Genomic DNA, 22,124 nt, shown 5'->3' on the forward strand with positions numbered 1-22,124 from the left:
AGAACTATATTATCTCAGTGTATACCGATCTCTCATTCTCATAACCTCTGACCAGGGTTTAAACTGGTTTAAACAGGGTTCGGCATTGTGTCATACTGGTTTCATTAAGCCTGATTTGTCCATTATTCTGGAACAGTTTTAAATATTACACGGTACACACGTTTCACAGCTTCGCCTGTTCCTGGATCCAGTGGTGCTTTGTATGAGCAGAAGGTACTGCTGATACTCCCCTGAGAGGTGTTTCTAAGGGGACGCTAGAACACCATCAGTTTGCTATTTCTGTCTTTCAAACAAGGCAAGAATAACGATATCCCACTTGGTGGGGTCCTAGTCTCCAATGGAGAAACGCATTTCTGTTCATGCAAGATGTCCCACCCCCCGCAATCCTGTTGATTTCCAGAGGGTTCTCTGATCCTCCAAATGGATTTTTGGAGAGAAAAGAGAGCTGTAGCAGGGAGGTGAGATTAAGAAAGCACCACTGCACAAGCCAAATTCTACTTGCAATTCTCTGGGTGCAACCCAAGATCTAGAACAAACTTCCTACTGACCTTTGTCCATATTTCCAGGAGACACAGCATTTAAATCACCAAACTGCAGAGGAGGAAAGCATAACAAATAGATAGATAAATATTATTGTTAAAATTCCTATACTGCCCTTCACCCGAGCATCACAGCGCAGTTTACAATATAAAAACACAACAATACATAATGCAGCAACAAAAAAAAAACCCCAATGTCCCACAGGCACATTTAAAAGGCCATAGATTGTTTAAGAGGATAAGAGGAATATTTCTGCCTGGCGCCTAAAGATATCTACTGAAGGCATCAGGCTAATGTCGCCAGGCAGAACATTCCACAAATGAGGAGCCACTGCGGAAAAGACCCCTTCTCGGGCTCCAATCCTCTGAACTTCTTGTGGAGAGGGTACATGAAGAAGGGCCTCGGAGATCTCTCTCTCTCTCTCTCTCTCTCTCTCTCTCTCTCACTCACACACACACACACACACACACACACACACACACACACACACTGCATTATCTGAACATTTTCTCTTGCAGTCAAATCCTTTGACCCATCTAGTCGTCCCCCTGGCTCCACAGGAACAACACAAGCAGCGATTGACCCCTACGTTCAGATTTTGGGGCATCATCCCTCAGTCCTCTGGGCTTCTCCAAGGTTCGAAGATGTCAGGAATGGTAAGGAAATGTTTATACTAACACACAGCACAAAGTCTTTTAATCTGACTCTGACTTATAAAAAGTATTTGAGACCAAGCGGGAGGAAAGAATGAGAAAGTGGATGGCAGCATTCAAAAGGAAGCATTTGACAACAGAAAAGGCAACAACAATGGCTGTGACACTTGGTGAGTGGAGGCAAGGCACACTCTTTGCCTACTTGGCACCTTTCCTCACAAGACACTCTTGCGGATTTTAGCCCAAGAAACAGAAATAATTATTGTGTGGTATACAAGACAAGCAAGAAGTTCCTTGCATAAGCTTGATATGTCGAGAAAAGCCACAGTAAGCAAATAGGATGCAAGCATTCTATTTTAAGGCTTATTATTACTTTCAATTAAAAAGGCAGGCAGCACATTTTCTCAAGTTCTCGTCATACACAATTTTGATACAAAATCTCTGAGGGTGATTAGGAGTTAATTAATAAGAAGATCACTATTTGGATGATAAGAAATACCAATTTTGAGAGGAAAACAAGAACTTTCTTTACTCTAGGAAGAAGCAAAGGAAGGATGTGAATGATCTGACTTCATTCACTGATGTGCCATGCCATGGTGACAGCACAAATTGTATTATTATTATTATTATTATTATTATTATTATTATTATTATTACTACTACTACTACTACTATTTGAATTTATATACCACACAAATTGTATTATTATTATTATTATTATTATTATTATTATTATTATTAGAATTTATATACCACCCTATACCCAGAGGTCTCAAATATGAATTTTGGATATTGGAAAATTATAGACTCAAAGAGGACATTTTGAGGTTTGGTACTTAGGGAAAAACTCAGCATGAACAGATACATTCTGACAAACTAGAATGAGCAATTCAGCATGGTTTCAGAAACTAAAGTATTAGATACTACAACTGAAAATTGGATTTTACATCTGTCACACCCAAATCTTACATAAAGAGATTTCAGTCCAACAATTATCCCATGTATTCCCCACAAGACACATTTATTTCTTAACTGAATACACTTTAGAGAAAATTATTTCTAATTCAATTTTATCAGCTGGAAAAGTGTTCTGGCTGTGGACTTACTTCTCCCATAACCGCAATAGGTGTCTCTCCTGTGGCTTGAGCAACACGATGTTCAACTAAGTAAAACATGTATTCGTCATACAATAGACGGATCAGATGAAAAGAACCAAAGCTAGCAGCACTGCGCAAGGTTAAATCTCGAATAACCATTGAGCTGTATAAAAATAAAAATGGGAAATATGATCATTCCATAATTACTTCAGAAACCTCTGACTTAATTTCCAAAGTTATCCAAAATAATTCTGAAAAATCAAACCACTTAGGAAAATATGCTTATTTACATTGCATTTAGAAAGTTCTATTAATGTGTAAATGGCCCAGTTGGGATGTAACATTAAACGATGGTTTAGAGCAACATGAATGAACAGAAGTGAGCTTTGGGTTTGTCTGCTCACCCCTCCTCCTCTGGAGCAGCCACAGGGAATCTGAAGTTTTTGCTTCCTGATTTAAGCTAACCAAAGTTTCTTGTTACACCCAAATGGGGAACTCTGGTTAACTTAAACTACAACAAACCATTCTTTGATCCCAGCGTGTTTTAATAAACCATGGTTTAAGCTAAAAACAGTCTGTCCTTTTTGGGCATTATAATAAACAGCAGCTAGGAAACAGATGGTTCAAGTTTCCTCGATTTATCTGTGCTGGAGTAGAAGAGAGAAGGGCAAGGTGTGAACATGAGGCTTATTCGCATAATGATAAACTACAATTTACTGTACTGTTATATCCATTCTCTTGGTCAAATTCAATTTTTGTTATGACCATCATGGTCATTTCAAGCACCAGCAGAAAGAAAGGTACATCCTATACATACTATATAGAATGTGCAGAAATACACGGTTAAAAAGCAGAGTTAACCAATGTATACAGATATATCTTAAAATACAGACCAACACGGATCAGTTTCTATATTACATTGCCGATCAAACTTTACAGTCCACCATAATATCTTTAATGAACATTCTTCTGTTTCTGGGCTGCAACTGCAAATCTTGCAACGTTGTCGGTCACAAACTTCTCCGTGCCAGACAATAACTACGTGATTTTCATTCAGTCGTCCACATCAGGCATCTCACACATTAATTCCAGAATATACAGTATTTTTTGCTCTATAGGACGCACCGGACCATAGGACGCACCTTGTTTTAGAGGGGGAGAACAAGAAAAAAAATTCTCCCCCTCTCTGCTCAGCGCCCCTTCAGCGAAGCGGCAGGAGAAACGGAGCCCCTTCCATTTCTCCTCCCGCTTCACTGAAGGGGCACTGCGCAGCTCTCCCTCTCTGCTGAAGCCAAGAGAGTCTTGCTCTCCCGGCTTCAGCAAATGGAACCTGAAGCCTTTGGAGCGCAGCGCAAGTTCTCACTGCGCTCCAAAGGCTTCAGGCGGCTATCCCTGAAGCCTGGAGAGCGAGAGGGGTCGGTGCGCACCCCTCCAGGCTTCAGCGAAAGCAACGCGTAGCCTCCGGAGCACGGAGGGAGCACTCCCTCTGCGCTTCGGACGCTTCGCGTTGCTATCGCTGAAGCCAAGGAGCTTCCATTCGCTCCATAGGACGCACACACATTTCCCCTTAATTTTTGGAGGGGGAAAAGTGCGTCCTATAGAGCGAAAAATAGAGTGAAAAATACGATACTTAGCTCTCCGTTCAGGATACAGAGGGCAATATAGTACATAATGATAGAGGTCTTCTACTGCTTGTGTACAAAGCCAGAATTTTCCTGCAGGGTCCCTTCCATTGTGTGGGTCAATATCACTTATCTTGGCATATGGGTGAAATGATGCAGCAAATATATAGCCACGGCTTTGGTTACTCAGTGCTGTGCTTAGAAGCACCATGTATTACAACTCTGAATAGAGTCCCATGCCTAATATATACAGCCTTTTTAACGGAAGCAACCTACAGTCAACAGAAAGGCCCAGCCTGGAAAAATCACCCTGCAGAAAAGTCACCCTACAGTGGCTGCCACAAATGGTAGGACTAGATTGACAATACCTATTCATTAACCACAAGGATCACATTACCTATATCAAAAATTGAGTTCTGATCTTAAGTATGAGGTTAATAATTATCTCAGCAATAATTGACTCATTTTGGGGACCCACAAAGACATCAGATAGTTCCAAGGAAGGAAGGTATAATAGTTAATAATACTTCAAAGTTGTAATTCCCAAACACAACAAAGCCTAAGTATATGTAACTGCACTTGCTCATGTTTCTCTCTTGTTACTCCCCTCCACCTCTGAAAAAAACTTTTAGGTGGTAAGCGCCCTCAAACATTATTTTTTAGGTGGTGGCGGCATATATGGTAAATGCCACAAAGTTCACTTGTGTTGTTAGTAAGATAAAAGACTGTGTGCTTGTGACAGAGCACCAATTGTTCAGAGTCTGCTAAGGCACTGACCTGTAGAAAGACCACTTTAAGAGAAATTGCCGTGCTGCTTTAGGAAAACTCGGCCTTCCTTCGTACGGTTTCAGTGCTTGCATCATGACGTTGTCAAGCCAGGCCGCCCACTGCTCCAGAGTGCTCTGCTGCTGAAGAGTCATCTTGAAATCTGTTTCCAACCTCTGCACCATGTTGTCATCACACTGGCACACCCAGGAAGCCTGCTCCTGTCCCAGTATAAAAAAGGCACAAGAAGAATCCAGTTATGGGAACTTAAGAGACGGCAGAGAAGAAAAGCAGCCCATGGGCACATCAAGGGACAGCAGGTTTGTTTTTTTAATCTGCAGGGTTGGCAGCAGGCTCAGAGCTGCTGATTTGTCAGGGCTGTTCATCTCTCAGGGAAGGTTCTCAGCTTGTGCTGCACCAGAACAAAGGGAGTCCGGAAGAGAGAGTGCTGCTGCTGCGACTGCTGGCACCACACTTGCTCTCCATTTCCAGCTTCAAGCACATAGACACAGCTCTAGCTGTGTCTGCAAACTGCAAACCACACAACCTCACAAGCAGGCGAGGAGGCAGAGGTGATAAACAGCAACAGCAGCAACAGCATCACTGCTGTGAAGCTAGAGAGAAGAGGATGGGGACCAAGCGGGCAGTTGTGCAGTTGACAAGGCCAGGTTGGCGGCTGCAGCTGTGCTGTGGCAGCCAGGGGAGGAAGTGAGGCAGAGGCCGAGGAGCTGCTCACCTGCACCTCAACCCTCATAATGCTGATGATGCTTCAAGTTGGGTGTCAGAAAGCGAGGAGGAGGAAGGGATGGCATCAAAGGAAGGACACCCAACATTGAGCTTGCAAGTGAAGTAAGGGCTGCATTTTAAGAAGTGACATTTTGCACCCTTTTTTGTCCAAGGTCTGCTTTTTTATTCCAACTCTTACTATAGGGTAGCATTTTTGAAGTCAAGAAATACCGTATTTTTCGTTCTATAGGATGCACCCGACCATAGGACGCACCTTGTTTTAGAGGGGGAGAACAAGAAAAAAAAATCTCCCCCTCTCTGCTCAGCGCCCCTTCAGCGAAGCGGCAGGAGAAATGGAGCCCCTTCCATTTCTCCTCCCGCTTTGCTGAAGGGGCACTGCGCAGCTCTGCTGAAGCCAGGATAGCCGCCTGAAGCCTTTGGAGCACAGCGCGAGGTCCTGCTGCGCTCCAAAGGCTTCAGGCAGCTATCCCTAAAGCCTGGAGAGCGAGAGGGGTCGGTGCGCACCGACCCCTCTCGCTCTCCAGGCTTCAGCGAAAGCAATGCGTAGTCTCCGGAGCATGGAGGGAGCGCTCCCTCTGCGCTTTGGAGGCTTCGCGTTGCTATCGCTGAAGCCAAGGAGCCTGCATTCGCTCCATAGGACGCACACACATTTCCCCTTAATTTTTGGAGGGGAAAAAGTGCAGCCTATAGAGCGAAAAATACGATAGATACAAAAAATATAAAGCTACATGATCTCCAGCTTCTTCCTGGAGTGCTTGTGCTCTTCCTTTCTGAATGGACTTTCTAACTTATTTTTATGTTAATGTTCAGGAAGGTTTAGTTGTCCACAGGCCTAAGCCTGATATTGAACTTGTCCTCATTTGCTCTCAAGTGAGAACTTTAAGAACTAAATTGGCTTTTGGTGGATCAATTTGTGACAAGTTTGCCAAATCTTATGAGTAATTTGTACTGCAATTCCAATGTGGTTCTAGTTTGTCATTCTCACTGGTGAAAAAGGCTGCACATCTTAGTTAACATTTGATATCAAGTGCTTCAGAAGAACCACAGGCAAATGCGAATCTTTGCCATCCTTAGCTGCAAGTGGTGGGCTTATGACAGCTCTGATCTACAGGAAAATCTCAGGGAGATTTCCAGTATATCACCTTGGATGTCTTATTCCAAATTTTTTTACTAATAGCAGGGGGCAATGACTTTCCCCTCACCCAAACCTATACTGTTGAAATGAAGAAAGCCTGGCGTAACCAGGCATTGTTTTGTGTGTGGAAGGATTGTAAGTCTCAATCAAAGCCAATTCTTTGGCTTAACATTCTTTGATTTTGTTTTTTTGTCATTTGCACTGGGCTCTGGTTGGTTGATCTCAGGACTAAGAAAATGACCCCACAAGTCTCAAATCTGATCACTGTGTGGTGGCAGGTCTAATGTAAGATCCAGTGAGAAAGGGATAGATTTGGGGGTGATACAGCTGGAGAGAGAAAGGGTGGAAATGGGCATTTAATTTTTGTTCTTGATTCTCATCTCATGTGTATGGGTTATTTTAAGTAACTTATTTTATCATTTCAAATGCTCTACACAACATTTTCTTATGACCTTGGCTTAGAGGATCCTTGTCTATAGACCACCGATGCACGGATACTGGTACTGGGAAACACCCCAGTACTTTGTCAGCAATCCATATGTTTTCTAAAAGTACGAGATTGGAACACCTGAAAGATTCCAAGCTGAAGAAATGTTTCACAGTTATTTCTTTGCAAGGAGGCTGAGCTATAAGCCGACATGTTTCAGTTATGTATACCTTTTCTATAGAAATGAAACATTTTTGTAGCCATTTTTGTAGATGAAACTGGCACTGCAAACTAAGACACAAGAGGAGGGGAAACAAGAGCAGTCGTATATGCTTACTGCTAACTTTCTGCCTACCTGGACATTGGCAAAATCTACACGGTTGAGGTCATTGAGCATCTGGTTGATTTGAGACGTGTTCTGCAGTACAGCCCGTGCTGCCTGAGCCAGATGATTCAGAGATGTGTATCTTCGCAGAGTCTGAGCAAAGGCACTTACAGCGGCAACCTGAGGAGAAGGAAGACTAGAGCCTCACGCACACAAACGCACAGAGATGAGACAGACCAGGACATTTCTGAGCACAATTCAAGGTGTTGGTGCTGACCTTTAAAGCCCTAAACAGCCTCGGTCCTGTATACCTGAAGGAGCGTCTCCACCCCCATCGTTCAGCCCAGACACTGAGATCCAGCGCAGAGGGCCTTCTGGAGGTTCCCTCATTGTGAGAAGTGAGGTTACAGGGAACCAGACAGAGGGCCTTCTCGGTAGTGGTGCCCGCCCTGTGGAACACCCTCCCTGAAGGAAATAAGCAGCTATCCTATCTTTAAAAGACATCTGAAGGCAGCCCTGTTCAGGGAAGTTTTTAATATTTAACGCTGTACTGTTTTTAACACTTGATTGGGAGCCGCCCAGAGTGGCTGGGAAAACTCAGCCAGATGGGCGGGGTATAAATAATAAATTGTTGTTGTTGTTGTTGTTGTTATTTTCACTCATCTTCATTTTCACTTATCTTCACTGAGATAGACCATGTTCACTCCTGCCTGTCAACCTTTTCTTAGAAAGTAAGATAATGAGAATGTGGCAGCTCCTGCTTGTGGGATACAGCAGTGCAAGAATAATACAGCCACACATTGCAAAAGGTTTTTCCTGCCCTACTCATGGGGATAAGGCAGAGAAGCAGGTAAAGGCAAGGCAAGAGTTCTGCACAGGAGATGGAAACTGGAGAGACCCGGAAGACATAGTTCTACTAGAATTCATATAATCGTCTCCCATTCTCTGACAAGTACATAAGACCCTCTCTTGGATCTTCAGCATACAATGAAGAAGTACACAAGCAAATAAAGTGTTCAACACCATGCCATTTAAAGCGCCTAGTTTTTGACATCTGTAGAAAACTATGTATGTTGTCAGTAATAATGAAGCTGCCTTGAGTCCCTGTCAGGGGAAAAGGCAAGGTATAAATCAATATATACAGGTGCCCCCCCCCCACAGGTGTTATGTTTTGGGCACCTGTGCGTATAAGTGAAATACGTAAAGTGGGGAGCACCTTTTAAACACCCTCTCTGTCGCTCTCTCTTCAATCCATACCAAAAATACTGTACAGTGGTACCTCAGGTTACATACGCTTCAGGTTACACATTCCGCTAACCCAGAAATAGTGCTTCAGGTTAAGCACTTTGCTTCAGGATAAGAACAGAAATCGGGCTCCGGCAGCGCAGCCGCAGCAGGAGGCCGCATTAGCTAAAGTGGTGCTTCAGGTTGAGAACGGACCTCCGGAACGAATTAAGTACTTAACCCGAGGTACCACTGTATCTAGAAACATCCACAACGAGAGTTGAAGCTCTGGGGCCAGCAGGAGGCTGAAGGACAAGAGGGAAAGCAGGGGTGGCAGCTGCTGGGCTCTCCTGTACACCAGCTGTTAGGCAGGGAGGCTGAGCAGCCAAAACAAAACCCCGCTGAGCCTCCGGTCTCTTCCTCCACCCTTCCTGACACCCTCTTCAGGCTCCAGGTCCTTGCGAGCCAAAAGGACTCTCCAGCTCTCTGCTGCCATTGCCAGGTTTGAATCAAATTATTTATTTCCTGGCACCATGCATATATGTGGTCATTTGCAAGTTGATCACACGTAAGGGGGGGACACTAATAATAATAATAATGCAATTAAATGAAGGCTAAATTTTGCATGCTCTTCTTTAAAGAGATGCTTCTGGCACTGACTCTTAACAATTATGTTTTATTTGTGTCTCTGCAATGTCATTTTTGTTCCAAATTGTTTAGAAGGCATTTACCTTGGTTTGAATCATTCTCTGTGGAATATTGTTCATGGCATTGGAAAGCCAACCTTCAAGGCTTTTTGCAAAATTGCGAATGGCTTGGGTCAAGGCACCTATGCATAAAAGAATACAAAACAAATGAAAAAAAGTCAAGGCATGTAGGTATTTAAAGATCAACGTCCTTGACTATTACAACTACAGAGAACAGCGAGGGAGCAAATGATAACCATGATAGGAACAATTAGTATAAATCCCACATAGAATTAAAGGTAGTACTACAGCCATCGAACAATGACTATCTAATGTTCGTGGTTCCAGTTCTCACCGAGGCAGTAAACCTCTATCTTGACTGTGCCACTTCAGATGGGAAGAAAGCACCATTTTGGGGGAGGAACACTCCACCATGGGAGTCAGCACCAGTACAGCTCACTCTCACAGGTTCACTCTTGCACTAAAGACTAGACCTAAAGAAGGGGAAGCAACAGATCACTGCCTAACTGCACAGCAGGTAGGAGAGAACAAGCATTGCAAGATCCACTCTAGACTGTAAGTACATCGTCAGACAAGGGCCTAGATCTTGCCGCTGCTGTGCAGTTACAGTGCAACATGGCAATGCTGGGTTTGCACCTAACAGTAACTTGTGATTTGAAGTTGTCCCATTTAGAAACTAAGCATTGTTTTATCATAAACTATGATCCGCAGTTTGTACGTAAATCTAAACTGAGATTCTTTGAAAGGACTCAACTTGGCAGAAGTCATCCTGCTGCTGAGAGGAGGACAATGTGTGAGTTTGGTGTTTGGCTTGAGCTCCTGATGGCTCATCCACACAGTGCTAAATCATGGCTGAGTGTTACATGTGATCCAGGCCAGTGACTCTTCTCTGAAATATTGATATTCACTCTGGGAGAGGGAAAGTACGACCTTTTAGACTGGTACTGACACAATTATGCAAACTGATTTTTATGTAGTATTTCTACTGATTGTTTCAATACAGATCTGTGTTATGCATTCTAATTTGAATTTTTATTGTGACTCTTTTAAACCAAGCGCTCCTAACATTCTCAGGCAGTTGTTAGATTTTTGGGTGTCGCTTGAATGTCAGTCAACCTCACTGAAAGTCTCTGCTTTTCTTAGAGTTTATTGATGCTTTAAAACACATTAAAAAACTCTGTTTTTAAAGTGAGCACACACAAACTAACCCTACCTATTCAGTGACTCTTTAAATATCTATGGAACACACACACACACACACACACACACACACACACACACTTTCTGTCTCACCACAATTTAGGGAGCCTCTTTATGTACCTACAAGGGGACATATTTCATGATTTCAATTCAGACACTTTTAACTAATGACACATTTATAAACTAGATCTAGTCAACAGCATAAAGCATACAGTTTGCCTATAAAATTATAACCATGCACCCAACCAATAGAAAGGGGAGTCAACTCCCATCATAGAATGGCATTAGAATCTGCCTTGCTGTTTGTCATGCCCTAATTAAGCATGTACACTGTCTTAATTAAAGAGATGGGAAGTTCATAAAATTTTCAGTAGGTTTCTGGCATAAGAATAGTGGTGGAACAAGGATATATGCTGAGACATCTAGCACTGGGATAAAGAGATAGGAAATTTGTAATTAAAATTTGACTTTCCCTGTATCTTATTTGCTTTCATTGATATGGGAGTTAGTAAAACTACTGTTTTAACATTTGAAAGAAGCAATGTCAAAAGAATAAGGTAAGCAGATCATTCCCCCTTTTCCAAATTTTCCTGTATAAGAGCCATTGCTGATGCGCTCAAATGACACCATCCACGCATAACGTGGACAGATCAGTTTGTTGCAGGTGTATGTAGAAGCACAAAAAGAAAGCTTGAGGGAAAAACACCAAGCTCTCTCCCCGCAGCAAAAAGCTGAATGAGAAATGGGCCATTGAATGGTGACTGCTAGGGTGGAAAAAAATGAATCTGAGGTGGGGGGGGGTCTCTTGTAGGACAACATGGCTCACTAACTAGCACAGAGAGCAGGAACAGTATTTTGTTGCATGTCTGACTTGTGTAACTTTCTAGGACTAAAATGGAAAGGGCAGGCTTCTCCATCCTTCTTCTCACATGCCCCCCTCCAAGGCTGTGGGGAGGGGGCTCTCATAAACACGCCATAAGTCACAAGAGCCATTTGAGCGAAGGAGCAGGCACACACAGCACCTCTGAAGATGCTTGAGGTTCTCTAGATTCTGGCTCATGTAGATGACCAAGGGCAACATCCTGTCAATTGCACACCTCAACACCTCAGCGCACGGTGCTAAATAAATGTGAAACACTAGCTAAATATTAATTACTAGTACTAAAACCGGTCATAGTAGTTATCCATAAAAAGCTCTGTGCTCTTTTAAAATAGCATGAATCATATTGAAGTTCAATTACAAATGAGGCTTGAACAGCTCCATAACACCTACCTATGAAATAATCAGTCTGTTAAAACACACAGCACATTTCTTTCTACAGAGATATCAGACTTAACTAAGGGAATCATGCTTCCATTGCTCTTCAGTTCTTTTCTAAGGTTTTAAATTGATTTCAACTGGAGTGTGTGTGTTGGGAATGAAAAGCAGGATATAAATATTTAAATAAATCAACCAAAATTACAATCTGCACACATGACTATCCTCAATCACTGCAGGGGAATAAATAGTTTTTAGATGTGTGTTTGTCTATGCGAAAGAAAGAAAAGCAAACACACAGGTAATGTTAGATAGTTGAGGATTATTTAAGCCCCACACATATATGAGTACTGAACAAAATATCTCTAACGTGATTTCAAATTGTCCCTGCATAGTGGTACTAACATATGATACCAAAAAAAGCAAGAAAATATTTGTATCAAGGTTTTAGCACTCAAAAAGAAGTCCCACCCCCCAACTACCAGAAATAAACTATACAAAAAGGACAAACTGAATTTCCAGGTTTCTGAAGATTTCAGAAGGGGTTCCAATTTGAATTTCATAATTCCTCTAGATTTGTACCAAATCTTTACAATAAAAGTTTATTTCGGTAACAACTATATGAAAAACGGTCTGTTTTCTTTTAAGCATTTATGAAGCTAAGTATTAGAAAGAAAGATACTCTGCAGGACACAGTGTTTATCTGGAGTGACTACAGAACCCTGCACAATCAGGGTCAAAAACTGCACAGGGAGACTCTAGAAGAGGAGATTTGTTGCTGCTAACCTTTGCCTTCTAACTTATGGCAGGCTCTCAATGCAGGAACAGGAGAGTGCTAGGGGGCAGGACTTGAACATGTGCCCCCCCCCCTTTGGATGAGAAAACTAGTGCCCTGGTGCTCTTCCAAAATCTGCTCAGACATGTTTATCGGACCAACCTCTTCTCCAAAAGAGTTGACTTCATTTCTGTGCAATTTCACTATCCTCCTTGCACACCACTGTTGTCTAACAGTCCAACCACCTCTCTTGCAGGATTTGGGTTTCGATTTACCGGTATTTAGAGGGGTTTGGAGTTGTTGTTTTTAATCATCCTAACACCCTAATGTTTTTAGCCATGTATTCTTCAAAAAATATAGCCAGGGAACACTGACAGATTTTCCTGTAATGGTAACGGACAATTGGTCAGAAATGTAGGAGAGGAAGATCTACAGAACTACAGAGGGAGGCCTCCTTTGTCACCAGCCATCTCTCGTTGAGGGGGGAGTCTGAGCAGGGCTTTGAAGCACCTTCAGCTGGACACGCTTGCAAGCCCCTTTCCCAATGTGCCTCTGCCCTCCCTCTAGCTTAAGCTCTCAAGCTTTCTTTGGAATGCAGAAATAGGACTTAAGGCTAGAACCACAAAAAGTTCAAAAACGTTAATGGGGCAACAAATAAAGTTACTTCTCTGGTGTTCAAAGAGCAGTATTTGGGGCCTAGGAACATGACTAGATGTTTGTGATGGCTTTCGACAATATTTTGTCGCATTTGCAAGGTTCAGTTACAAATGCGAATTTATTGTGAATCAAATGCGGCAACCATATTGAGGGTGAAACCAGTATTGGGTCAAAAGGCAGTGATTTTTGGACCACTCTATCTTCTGCTCTCAATGCTGAACAATTCTCCATTTTTCTATGCTGTACCTTTGAATCTAATCTAGTATTTTCTATCAGAAACTCATTTACTTAAAACATTTAAAAGCCATCACTTTGCTTTGAGATGGTTTAGAAGTAGAGCGACAATGAAAACAACATTTTTTTTAAAAAAAAACATGCTCCATCATGGCAGCTTTGGTTCAGTTAACAAGAATTCAGTTTCCTGAAAGGACCAAATGCAAGAGTGTGAAACTCAAATAGACTGTAGGACCAAACTCTCCACCTGGCAAATACCCAAAGGCCACATTCGTACTCTTTCCACAGAAGTCAACTGCACTTGAGTTCAGCACCAAAGGGTTATAAATTCCATCTCCATTGGACACTAACATCTGAAAAATGGCTTCAGGCCCTGCCGTTTAAGCTCCCTGCCCACATGCGACCAACTGCCCTCCTCCATCCACCACTTGGCAACTTGGCCTGACTTTCCCCATCTACTCCATGCACTTCCACATCTGGCAAATGGCCAGGGCTCCGCTCCACTCCATGCCAAGGCACTGAACCCCCCGCCACGCCCCCTGTTGGCACTGTTACCACTCAACTAGAGGCAGGAAGAAAGGCTGCTGCCATTTGCAAACCAGCCCATTTGCCCTACAAAGGCACCAATGTCCAACCCTTGAAGACAGTTCACTGGCTTATATAATGCGGCAGGAATCCCCAATGTGGTCCAAGGCACACTTCAAGGGTCTCTCGGTGCTTCCCAACCTTACATTTGACCCCTCAGATGTAAGAAATAGGTATGACAGTCCAATATTTTGAAAAAGAAATTTGCCTTGAAGGATGGAGTCTTGCCTGACAATGTTGATTTCATTACACATCCATCTTGCTTATAAATTGGGGGGGGGGCCTTTTCTGCATTATTGATTTGAGGTAACTATGATTCTTTGATCTTTAAGACAGGAACTCAAACTACTATTTCATAATTCAAGAGGAAATCAAATCAGTAGTTAAAATGCAACTTTCAAATATCCTAGAAATTCTTTTCTTGGATCAATCTCTTTTCTCCTTTGACATTTCTGACTACTACTGAAAATGGCTTTGTATTTTACAAAGGAAACAAGCAGAAGGTTGGCAAACCACCTATAAGTAGTGAGAGGATACCCAAGGAACATTGATGCCCCCCCCGCCCCCAGTGAGGAGTTGTTGGTAGCTATCTGAATTAAACCTGGTTGGCTTTGTCTTGTTCAAGAATGGTTCTGAGGGTGTCGAATTGTCACCCAGAAGAGTCTCCGTTTCACAACCCATGCTACTACACAAATTTCAAACAAAATCCTTTCATGCCTGTTGCTTTCACTGCATGTTTCAAAAGCTAAGCAATTGTCACACATCTGCATATATCAACTCTCTGAATTTCAGAAAAATGTAGAAGGCATTATTGACATTTAGACTGTGTTTTATAAGAACACTCAGGTTTGCGCCACAAGTGATATAAATAGTAAGGTTCCTTCTGTCTTGTTTGCAGGTGAAGGGCAGTAGCATGTTCTTGCAAAATTGGATATGCATTTTTTCTGAACATTTTGTAACAACTATAACAACTCAGTAGCTTTTATAATCCCTTCAAGAGAAAATAGTTTTGTTCGCTCCTGGTCTCTTTGAGGCATGAGTGCATCTAACTGAACTACAAAATAATTGTTCACAGAAAGAACACAATGCTTGTGCAGTTATATGGATTTCCTCCCCCGCAGAAACCGTTAACCTTTATTGTTAATGGGAAATAAATTCCTAAGTATTTATCACAGTGCCCAGAACACATATAATGTTTTATAATGGAAATCAGCTTTGCTAGAACCCAAAGTAAATCACTTTCTATACCAAACAAGAACAAACTACACTGCAACAATCTGAATAATTCTATGTCTAAAAGGGAAATTTTCATAAGTATAACTATTTGATAATGGCTGTCTAGCTGAAGTGTAATATTTACAATTAGATGGTGAGTCTACCCTGTGAGACACTCCTGGCTTTTTAAAATAAAAGATTGAGTGACTAGAGAAATGAATGAGGAAAATAAAATGTTAGTCTCACATTTCTTATGATACAGTTAACTAATAAGATTTGCAACCAACTAATTCCGGTAAATCTTTTATAAGTAATATGTTCAAGTGGATTCAAATGCTCAACTAACATGTTTAGCACGGTATCCCTCTATAGGCACCAGGGCAAACTCTGATCCAACCATACAGAGAGACAAATGTGCAATCAGGTTATATGTCAGTAAAACCAGGCCACTGAAAAGCTACTTTTCAGTTCTGATTACTCATTACCCTGACATGTTACACAACTGCACAAGTGCCACTATGTGCTTGGTCTTCACCTTGCTGAATTCAGTGTAAAACAAAAGTTGACATAGACACAGACTGTATCTGGACATCATGCATAGATCATAGTTCCTGATGAGAATGAGGGGCAACGGACCTTGTGTTTGGGGAGCCTTTATTTCCAATTTCAACTAACCTCCATTTAGCATGTCATCCAAACTCTAAACTATGGCTTGTTAAAACATACCCGTTTAAGAACAAATGGTTTGAAGTTTGCTATTTTCAACTGACAACAGATTGGGATGACAGGGAAAGCTGCAATTACTCTAAAGAAGAAACAAAAGCTTCTGAATTCCATGGCCACAAAGCAGGCGGATTGGGCACCCAAGCCCAGAGCTCATTGTGGCTTATTCTCATCACATTTAAGCTACAGCTACAGTGTCATTTGAACAGAACTATGTACTCAAGCCTTCAACGTTTTAATGTTATCATGCGGACTAGAGGAATTGCTCAAAAAAATGAGGGGGTTTTCGTTATGACAAAGCGTGCATTACCAGGGCAGCCAAAAACAGATATATACCACAAGCATGTTGAAAGCTACTTTTTTTCAAAACCACAGAGTTATATTTTAAGCAGTATTTATTATTTTAAGGTATACCTTTATAACATGTAAATAAAGTGAGCACACCCACGCTACTTCTGAAGTCTTTAAAGTCACTCCTACAGGTTTCCTTGGGAGGAACTGAAGTCACAAGATCACCAGAAGAAAAAGAAATCCTTACAAGACGTCATCTATAGTCAACTTACTAGGAATAGGTCTAAGGACGTCAGGAATGAGAATCTCCACCAAAGTCTGGTACATCACATGGTCACAGTTACACATCCATTTCAGAATTGACTCATTTTTGCACAGAGTAATCAGCTTTGCTTTCGGAAGTCGACTTTCTATTTCACTCAGATTGCTGGTGTGAACAAATGTATCAAATGAATAAATGAAAATGCATTTACATGAAGATAAAAAAGAAGAACAATGGAATTCAAAGTTTTTAAAAATAAACATTAGGAATGTCTGAAACGCATCCAACTGCCCTGAGGCACTTAGTGTTGTAATAATGGCTGGTACATGGCCTCCAGAGCTTTAGTCAAAGAGCAGCAGTGATAAGAATGGTCTTTGGATTGGATATTATTTCATGAGAAAATAACTGGGCCTCTTCCCATAAAATAAAATGGTATGCGTACAAATATAAACTGCAGTTATCATAACATGGCAATTTAATCTAGTAACGAACTGCAGAGATAGCATTCCTATTTAGAATGTAAATTTTAGATTTCTATTTTATTTGAAAACAGCACTAAAACTATTCATAAACCTTGAATAAAAGATTACCAACCTTGGTTCAGTAATGGTAGTGCCATCGGTTGTTGTTGAGGGAGAATAGCGCCAGAAAGTCTGCCACAATTTTTCTATTAGGCTAAACTGAAGGTTCACTACAACATCCAATATTGCCTAAAAACAAAACACAGATACCGGTATTCTTTAACAGAATGCATGAAAAATATTGAGCGGTCTGTCTGCAATCCTGAATACTTAAGGGAGCATGATCTACTAAATTCGGCGGGACTTCTTTCTGAGTAAACATGCTTAGGATGTATCAAAGGACGTATCAATTGTCTAGGATTGTGTATTTTGAATTTAGTTAATAGAATATTCATAACTAAAATTTTAACACAACAGCAAACCAAAGACAGACACATTTGGCATCGGCATATTGCTGATCTACTCTCAACTGTCCTGAGTGGGTGAAAGCAAGCCTCCAGAAACGCTCTGTATTTTGGCCCACAACCACGTTTTCCAAACACACATAAATTTAGCAAGCATAATGTTAATTCTCTTCACAATATTCTGCTTTTCAGGCAATGGAGAGCCTCCTGTATCTGATGCATTCCTGTGTATCATCCCATCATGAGCCCTTAGGGTCTGCATGAGAGGAAGCCATTGTCAAATCCTCCTTTCTTACCTCACAGTGCTCTCGATAGAGACTCTGCAATGACTTAATATCCTCAAAAGTAGTACCATCTGGCAGAGAAGAGATTTCAACTTCTCCGAACTCTGGAAGTGCTCGAGATGCATCTGTTTCCATGGCAACACAATGAAAGAAAAATATTGCAGTGTGTGTCAATCCCACTTTAATTAGGGAAACATTTAATGATACAAAGAAATAAATATCAGAAAGGTCACAAAGTGTTGGACTAAAAATTGAGAAGGTGTAAGGTTTTTATGTTTAATAGGTTGCAATTAAAAAGGAATCAAAATTTTATTCTTCTAAATTAAAAATCTTAAGCGAAGGGAGCCAGATCTGCTAAATTGTATGTGCTCGATCCATAGGAATTAAGAAATACTTACACAAATTCTAGGATTTCTGACTGAATGAGAAGCTTACTTCTTTGAATGTTTAAACCAGCTGTAATCATACTAAGATCGAGTGGTGCATAACTTACCTGTCTGAAAACCTAGTTAAAACTGTAAATAGACAAGAGGCCTGAATTTAGAGATAGATGAGCAGAACTCTGTGGGTTCAATGGGACTTCCTGCCCCCCCGTAGCCCCCTGAAAAGCCCCTCCGGAGGGTGGGGGTCCCTCTAGAAGGGGGCAGGGGAAGGGCAGGCGGCAGTGTCATGGGGAAAACTCAAAAGGGCTGCCTTCCGTAAGTGCTTTCCTGCCTGCTCACATAAGGCACATGGATCCAATGCAGTGAATACACACATTTTAATATACCAGTTGATATTTGCTTCTTTTAATTTAGTACAGTGCCTATTGCCTATGTAGTTACCATATTTTTTTCTCTATAAGATGCACCAGACCACAAGACGCACCTAGTTTTTGGAGGAGGAAAACAAGAAAAAAAATATTCTGAATCTCAGAAGCCAGAACAGCAAGAGGAATCGCTGCACGGTGAAAGCAGCAATCCCTCTTGCTGTTCTGGCTTCTGGGATAGCTGCGCAGCCTGCATTCGCTCCATAAGACGCACACACATTTCCCCTTACTTTTTAGGAGGGAAAAAGTGAGTCTTATAGAGCAAAAAATACGGTATATTTCCAGACATATCTATGTATTATTGCATATTATACAAGGTCTTTAGGGAAAACAACGAGCAAATTATAGCTGGATTTTACCTAATTATAGGTGGTTTCACTATTACATGTGAAGTTCAATTGTGTCTTAATTCAATGACAATTATGTTAGCAATATTAAATAAGTATACTTCATGTATGTATGGTAGTAGTTTTTGGAACATATTCCCAGTCTATATCCATGTAGTAGCAATTGTGACACTAGCCTGGCTCAGCAAGGGATTCCAAGATGCTCTCTATCAGAGGTGTGATCAGGCCACACGGGCTGAGGGTACAGATAAATAAGTCTGAAGTATTTCATCCCATATATTGTCAAAATAGTATGTATGTGCAAAGACAACAGTCCCACCAAATTCTTTGTATGAGCCTTGGCTGCAAAGTCATGGTAAGGATATGAATTTCTTTGTTTCTAGAATGAATGACAGCTTTAATTAAGCTCAATACCCTTGTTAGAAACTTAATGTTTGCATAATGTTAAACTCATACAAATGGTTACACTCCTCAGTTAGTTAACTCTGGATCAGCTTCAAGAGAAACTTTGTTCTGATTCTTAACTATACAAGTTATTTTTCTTTGGACACTAGTACAATATTCTTCCTACATACCCAAAAACTGTTGATGATGTTGACTTTGAGCAATTACAGTTTGTTCAACAGATGTGCCTGTCTGTTGACCACTTGTTGTGAAACCGTCTGTGACTCCATCCACTTTCTGCATAGGCTTGTACCTAGAATATATCACATGCAACAAATCACAAAATTATCCTTTTCTTTCTCCATCTCTCAGACTATAAAGTTGATTTTAGCAACACCTTGTGACATAGCTGGCAGACGTTGGTTAAAAATTTATCAGGAAACTCAAATTTATTCTGGGGGTAGGGGAGAGAATTATGATTATCCAAAGCTGTACTTTGATGTTCTGATCAATCCACAGAAAAGCACCTTACATAATTTTTCAGTAACAGTCCAAACACTTGGATGCTGAACTTGTTTATGTATTAGGTAAAAACAAAACCCCAAAAGCATAGATGATTTGTATTTCTGGCTCACTTTTTTTTTTAGTACACAAAGTTAGCAGTAAAAGTAAAGGTGCCTATCTCAGTTTCCTCAATTCCCACTCATTTTCTGTACCACTTTTCCTTAGCCTGTTTAACCTAAGCAACTGCATTTGATTTCTTGGAAATTAAATATGGGAAGAAGCAACACGCACATAACTTAAAGTGCGTGTAGCCATGACAGTTTGCATTCACTTAACTCTGCACTATATTACACACATATGGACAATTACTTAATTAACATAGTACTGAATGAGTCCAGATTTTTGGCAGTCGCCCAAATTGCACATGTTGATTCTAACACAAACATCTTTGGGCTGTTTACTTTAAAAGGATGGTGCTATACAATTTACTGCCTTCCATCATCTGACTTACTGATTAATGCAGTTAGTCTAATAAGGAAGTCAACCCATGAACATGAACTCAGCAACAGGAACCACGAAATAAAAACAAAACTGTCTGAGGGCTACAACTATATATCACATAATGGAATAAAAGTGACTTGCAGTACCACAGTCAGCTGAATCTTGTACATTTGCATGCCCATCCCACTCCTTCCACCTCAAATCTTTCTCTATGTTAGGAACGTTCTGAACTTTGCAAATTAAAGGCACACACAGATAAAAGCTGGTGGTCGTCATATGAAACAGGCAGCTAATTTTAGTAATTTAGCAACATTGAGGAAAAACATTAGAGCGAAGCATAGTGATCAATAAAACAATGTTGACTCAATATGAATCTTTGTGGGAAGACAGAAACTAAATTAGCAATGAATCATCATTTTAGAACTATTTCTCACAAGTAGGGCACAAAAGAATGTTTGTCATCATTTGCAGTTATTGTAGATATTAAGATGTTAATTACTGAACGCTAGCTCTCAATATGTACTGATTTATTATTACAGTAAAGTAGCACCTGAACATCAGGAAGTGCAGTATTTAAATAATGAGAGATTTCTATATAACGAATCTGAAAGAACCATTATTCAGATTATTTTCCAGGCATTTTGACTACCTACAACAATTTAAAAAGTTGAGAGCAGTAAAGCATCTGAGATATAAAATGCCTTTTTGAGTAAATTTTCTAAGAAACGTCTGGAAAGAAGCACGTGGAATTTGTCTCCTATGCACATTATGGTGGTCTCTAATTGCAGAGTCGCCGAGAAAGAAAGTTAAAATGCTCCAAATTTAAATTAGTTGTGCTTGCTTTCTCCAGTGAAACAAAAGAACATGTGCACTTTCCACTGAAGATGCTGCTCCCAGCAGTGCAGGAAGAAATAAAAAATAAAGTTCTCCCAAACAGATCAGTGGTTTCAGGATGCACTTCTTTTGTTGTTGTTGTTGTTTAGTTGTTTAGTCGTGTCCGACTCTTCATGACCCCATGGACCAGAGCACGCCAGGCACTCCTGTCTTCCACTGCCTCCCGCAGTTTGGTCAAACTCATGCTGGTAGCTTCGAGAACACTGTCCAACCATCTCGTCCTCTGTCGTCCCCTTCTCCTTGTGCCCTCCATCTTTCCCAACATCAGGGTCTTTTCCAGGGAGTCTTCTCATGAGGTGGCCAAAGTATTGGAGACTCAGCTTCACGATCTGTCCTTCCAGTGAGCACTCAGGGCTGATTTCCTCAAGAATGGATAGGTTTGTTCTTCTTGCAGTCCCTGGGACTCTCAAGAGTCTCCTCCAGCACCATAATTCAAAAGCATCAATTCTTCGGCGATCAGCCTTCTTTATGGTCCAGCTCTCACTTCTTTTATCTTCCACCTAATGGCTATTCCAGTCTTACTAAAGCCCTGCCTGAAGTGGCCATTGCAAATCGATCTGATCTGCCATTGGCCTCCGTGAGCTTTCAGGTTCCACCAATATTTCCCCATAACCCCCATGGAAGAATGTTTGCATCCCCATCTCATTCTCCCCATTCCTTCCACTCTCTGGATGTTCTGCTGGTTTTTCTGGGATCTCTCTTTTCTTCACCCTGCCTCAGCTTCCTTCCTTGGACCTCCGACTGGGGCCTGACGTTTCTCTGCTCCTTCAGTCACTAGGCATCCTGGTCTTGTTTTTCTCAACTTCCTCATGAAAAGCCCCCCCCCCCCCATCTTCAGACTCTTCTTCCTACCTGCAGCAACACTGAGTGCAACACTTGCACAAGAATGAAGACCTTTCTCTCCTCCTTCCTTCCTTCCTTCCCTGCTCTGTGGCACTTAAGTAGATTCAAATATAAAGTCAATCCATGCACTGGGGTTTCATCAGATATCCCCACAACACAGAGACTAAAAACGCCCAGCTCTTTACAGCATTG

General features: G+C 41.3%; 1 protein-coding gene across 5 annotated transcripts in view; it reads right to left on the reverse strand.

Moving 5' to 3' along the window:
* RFX3 (regulatory factor X3) overlaps nucleotides 1-22,124 on the reverse strand; it is a 122,045-nt gene that overhangs the window by 9,791 nt on the left and 90,130 nt on the right. For all 5 annotated transcript variants that reach the window (XR_013391171.1, XM_077921550.1, XM_077921551.1 and 2 more), the window contains 9 exons: nucleotides 19,382-19,503; nucleotides 17,664-17,776; nucleotides 17,037-17,152; nucleotides 16,453-16,607; nucleotides 9,267-9,364; nucleotides 7,342-7,491; nucleotides 4,690-4,898; nucleotides 2,300-2,453; nucleotides 549-591 (listed from right to left, as the gene is read on the reverse strand). Coding sequence is in view for 4 of the 5 variants with exons in the window: in XM_077921550.1 (XP_077777676.1) it covers nucleotides 549-591; nucleotides 2,300-2,453; nucleotides 4,690-4,898; nucleotides 7,342-7,491; nucleotides 9,267-9,364; nucleotides 16,453-16,607; nucleotides 17,037-17,152; nucleotides 17,664-17,776; nucleotides 19,382-19,503 (1,160 nt within the window). In the remaining variant the exon portion in view is untranslated. The remainder of the gene's footprint in view (nucleotides 1-548; nucleotides 592-2,299; nucleotides 2,454-4,689; nucleotides 4,899-7,341; nucleotides 7,492-9,266; nucleotides 9,365-16,452; nucleotides 16,608-17,036; nucleotides 17,153-17,663; nucleotides 17,777-19,381; nucleotides 19,504-22,124) is intronic.

This window comes from Podarcis muralis, chromosome 17 (genome assembly GCF_964188315.1).
Source record: "Podarcis muralis chromosome 17, rPodMur119.hap1.1, whole genome shotgun sequence".
Classification (NCBI taxonomy): Eukaryota; Metazoa; Chordata; class Lepidosauria; order Squamata; family Lacertidae; genus Podarcis; species Podarcis muralis.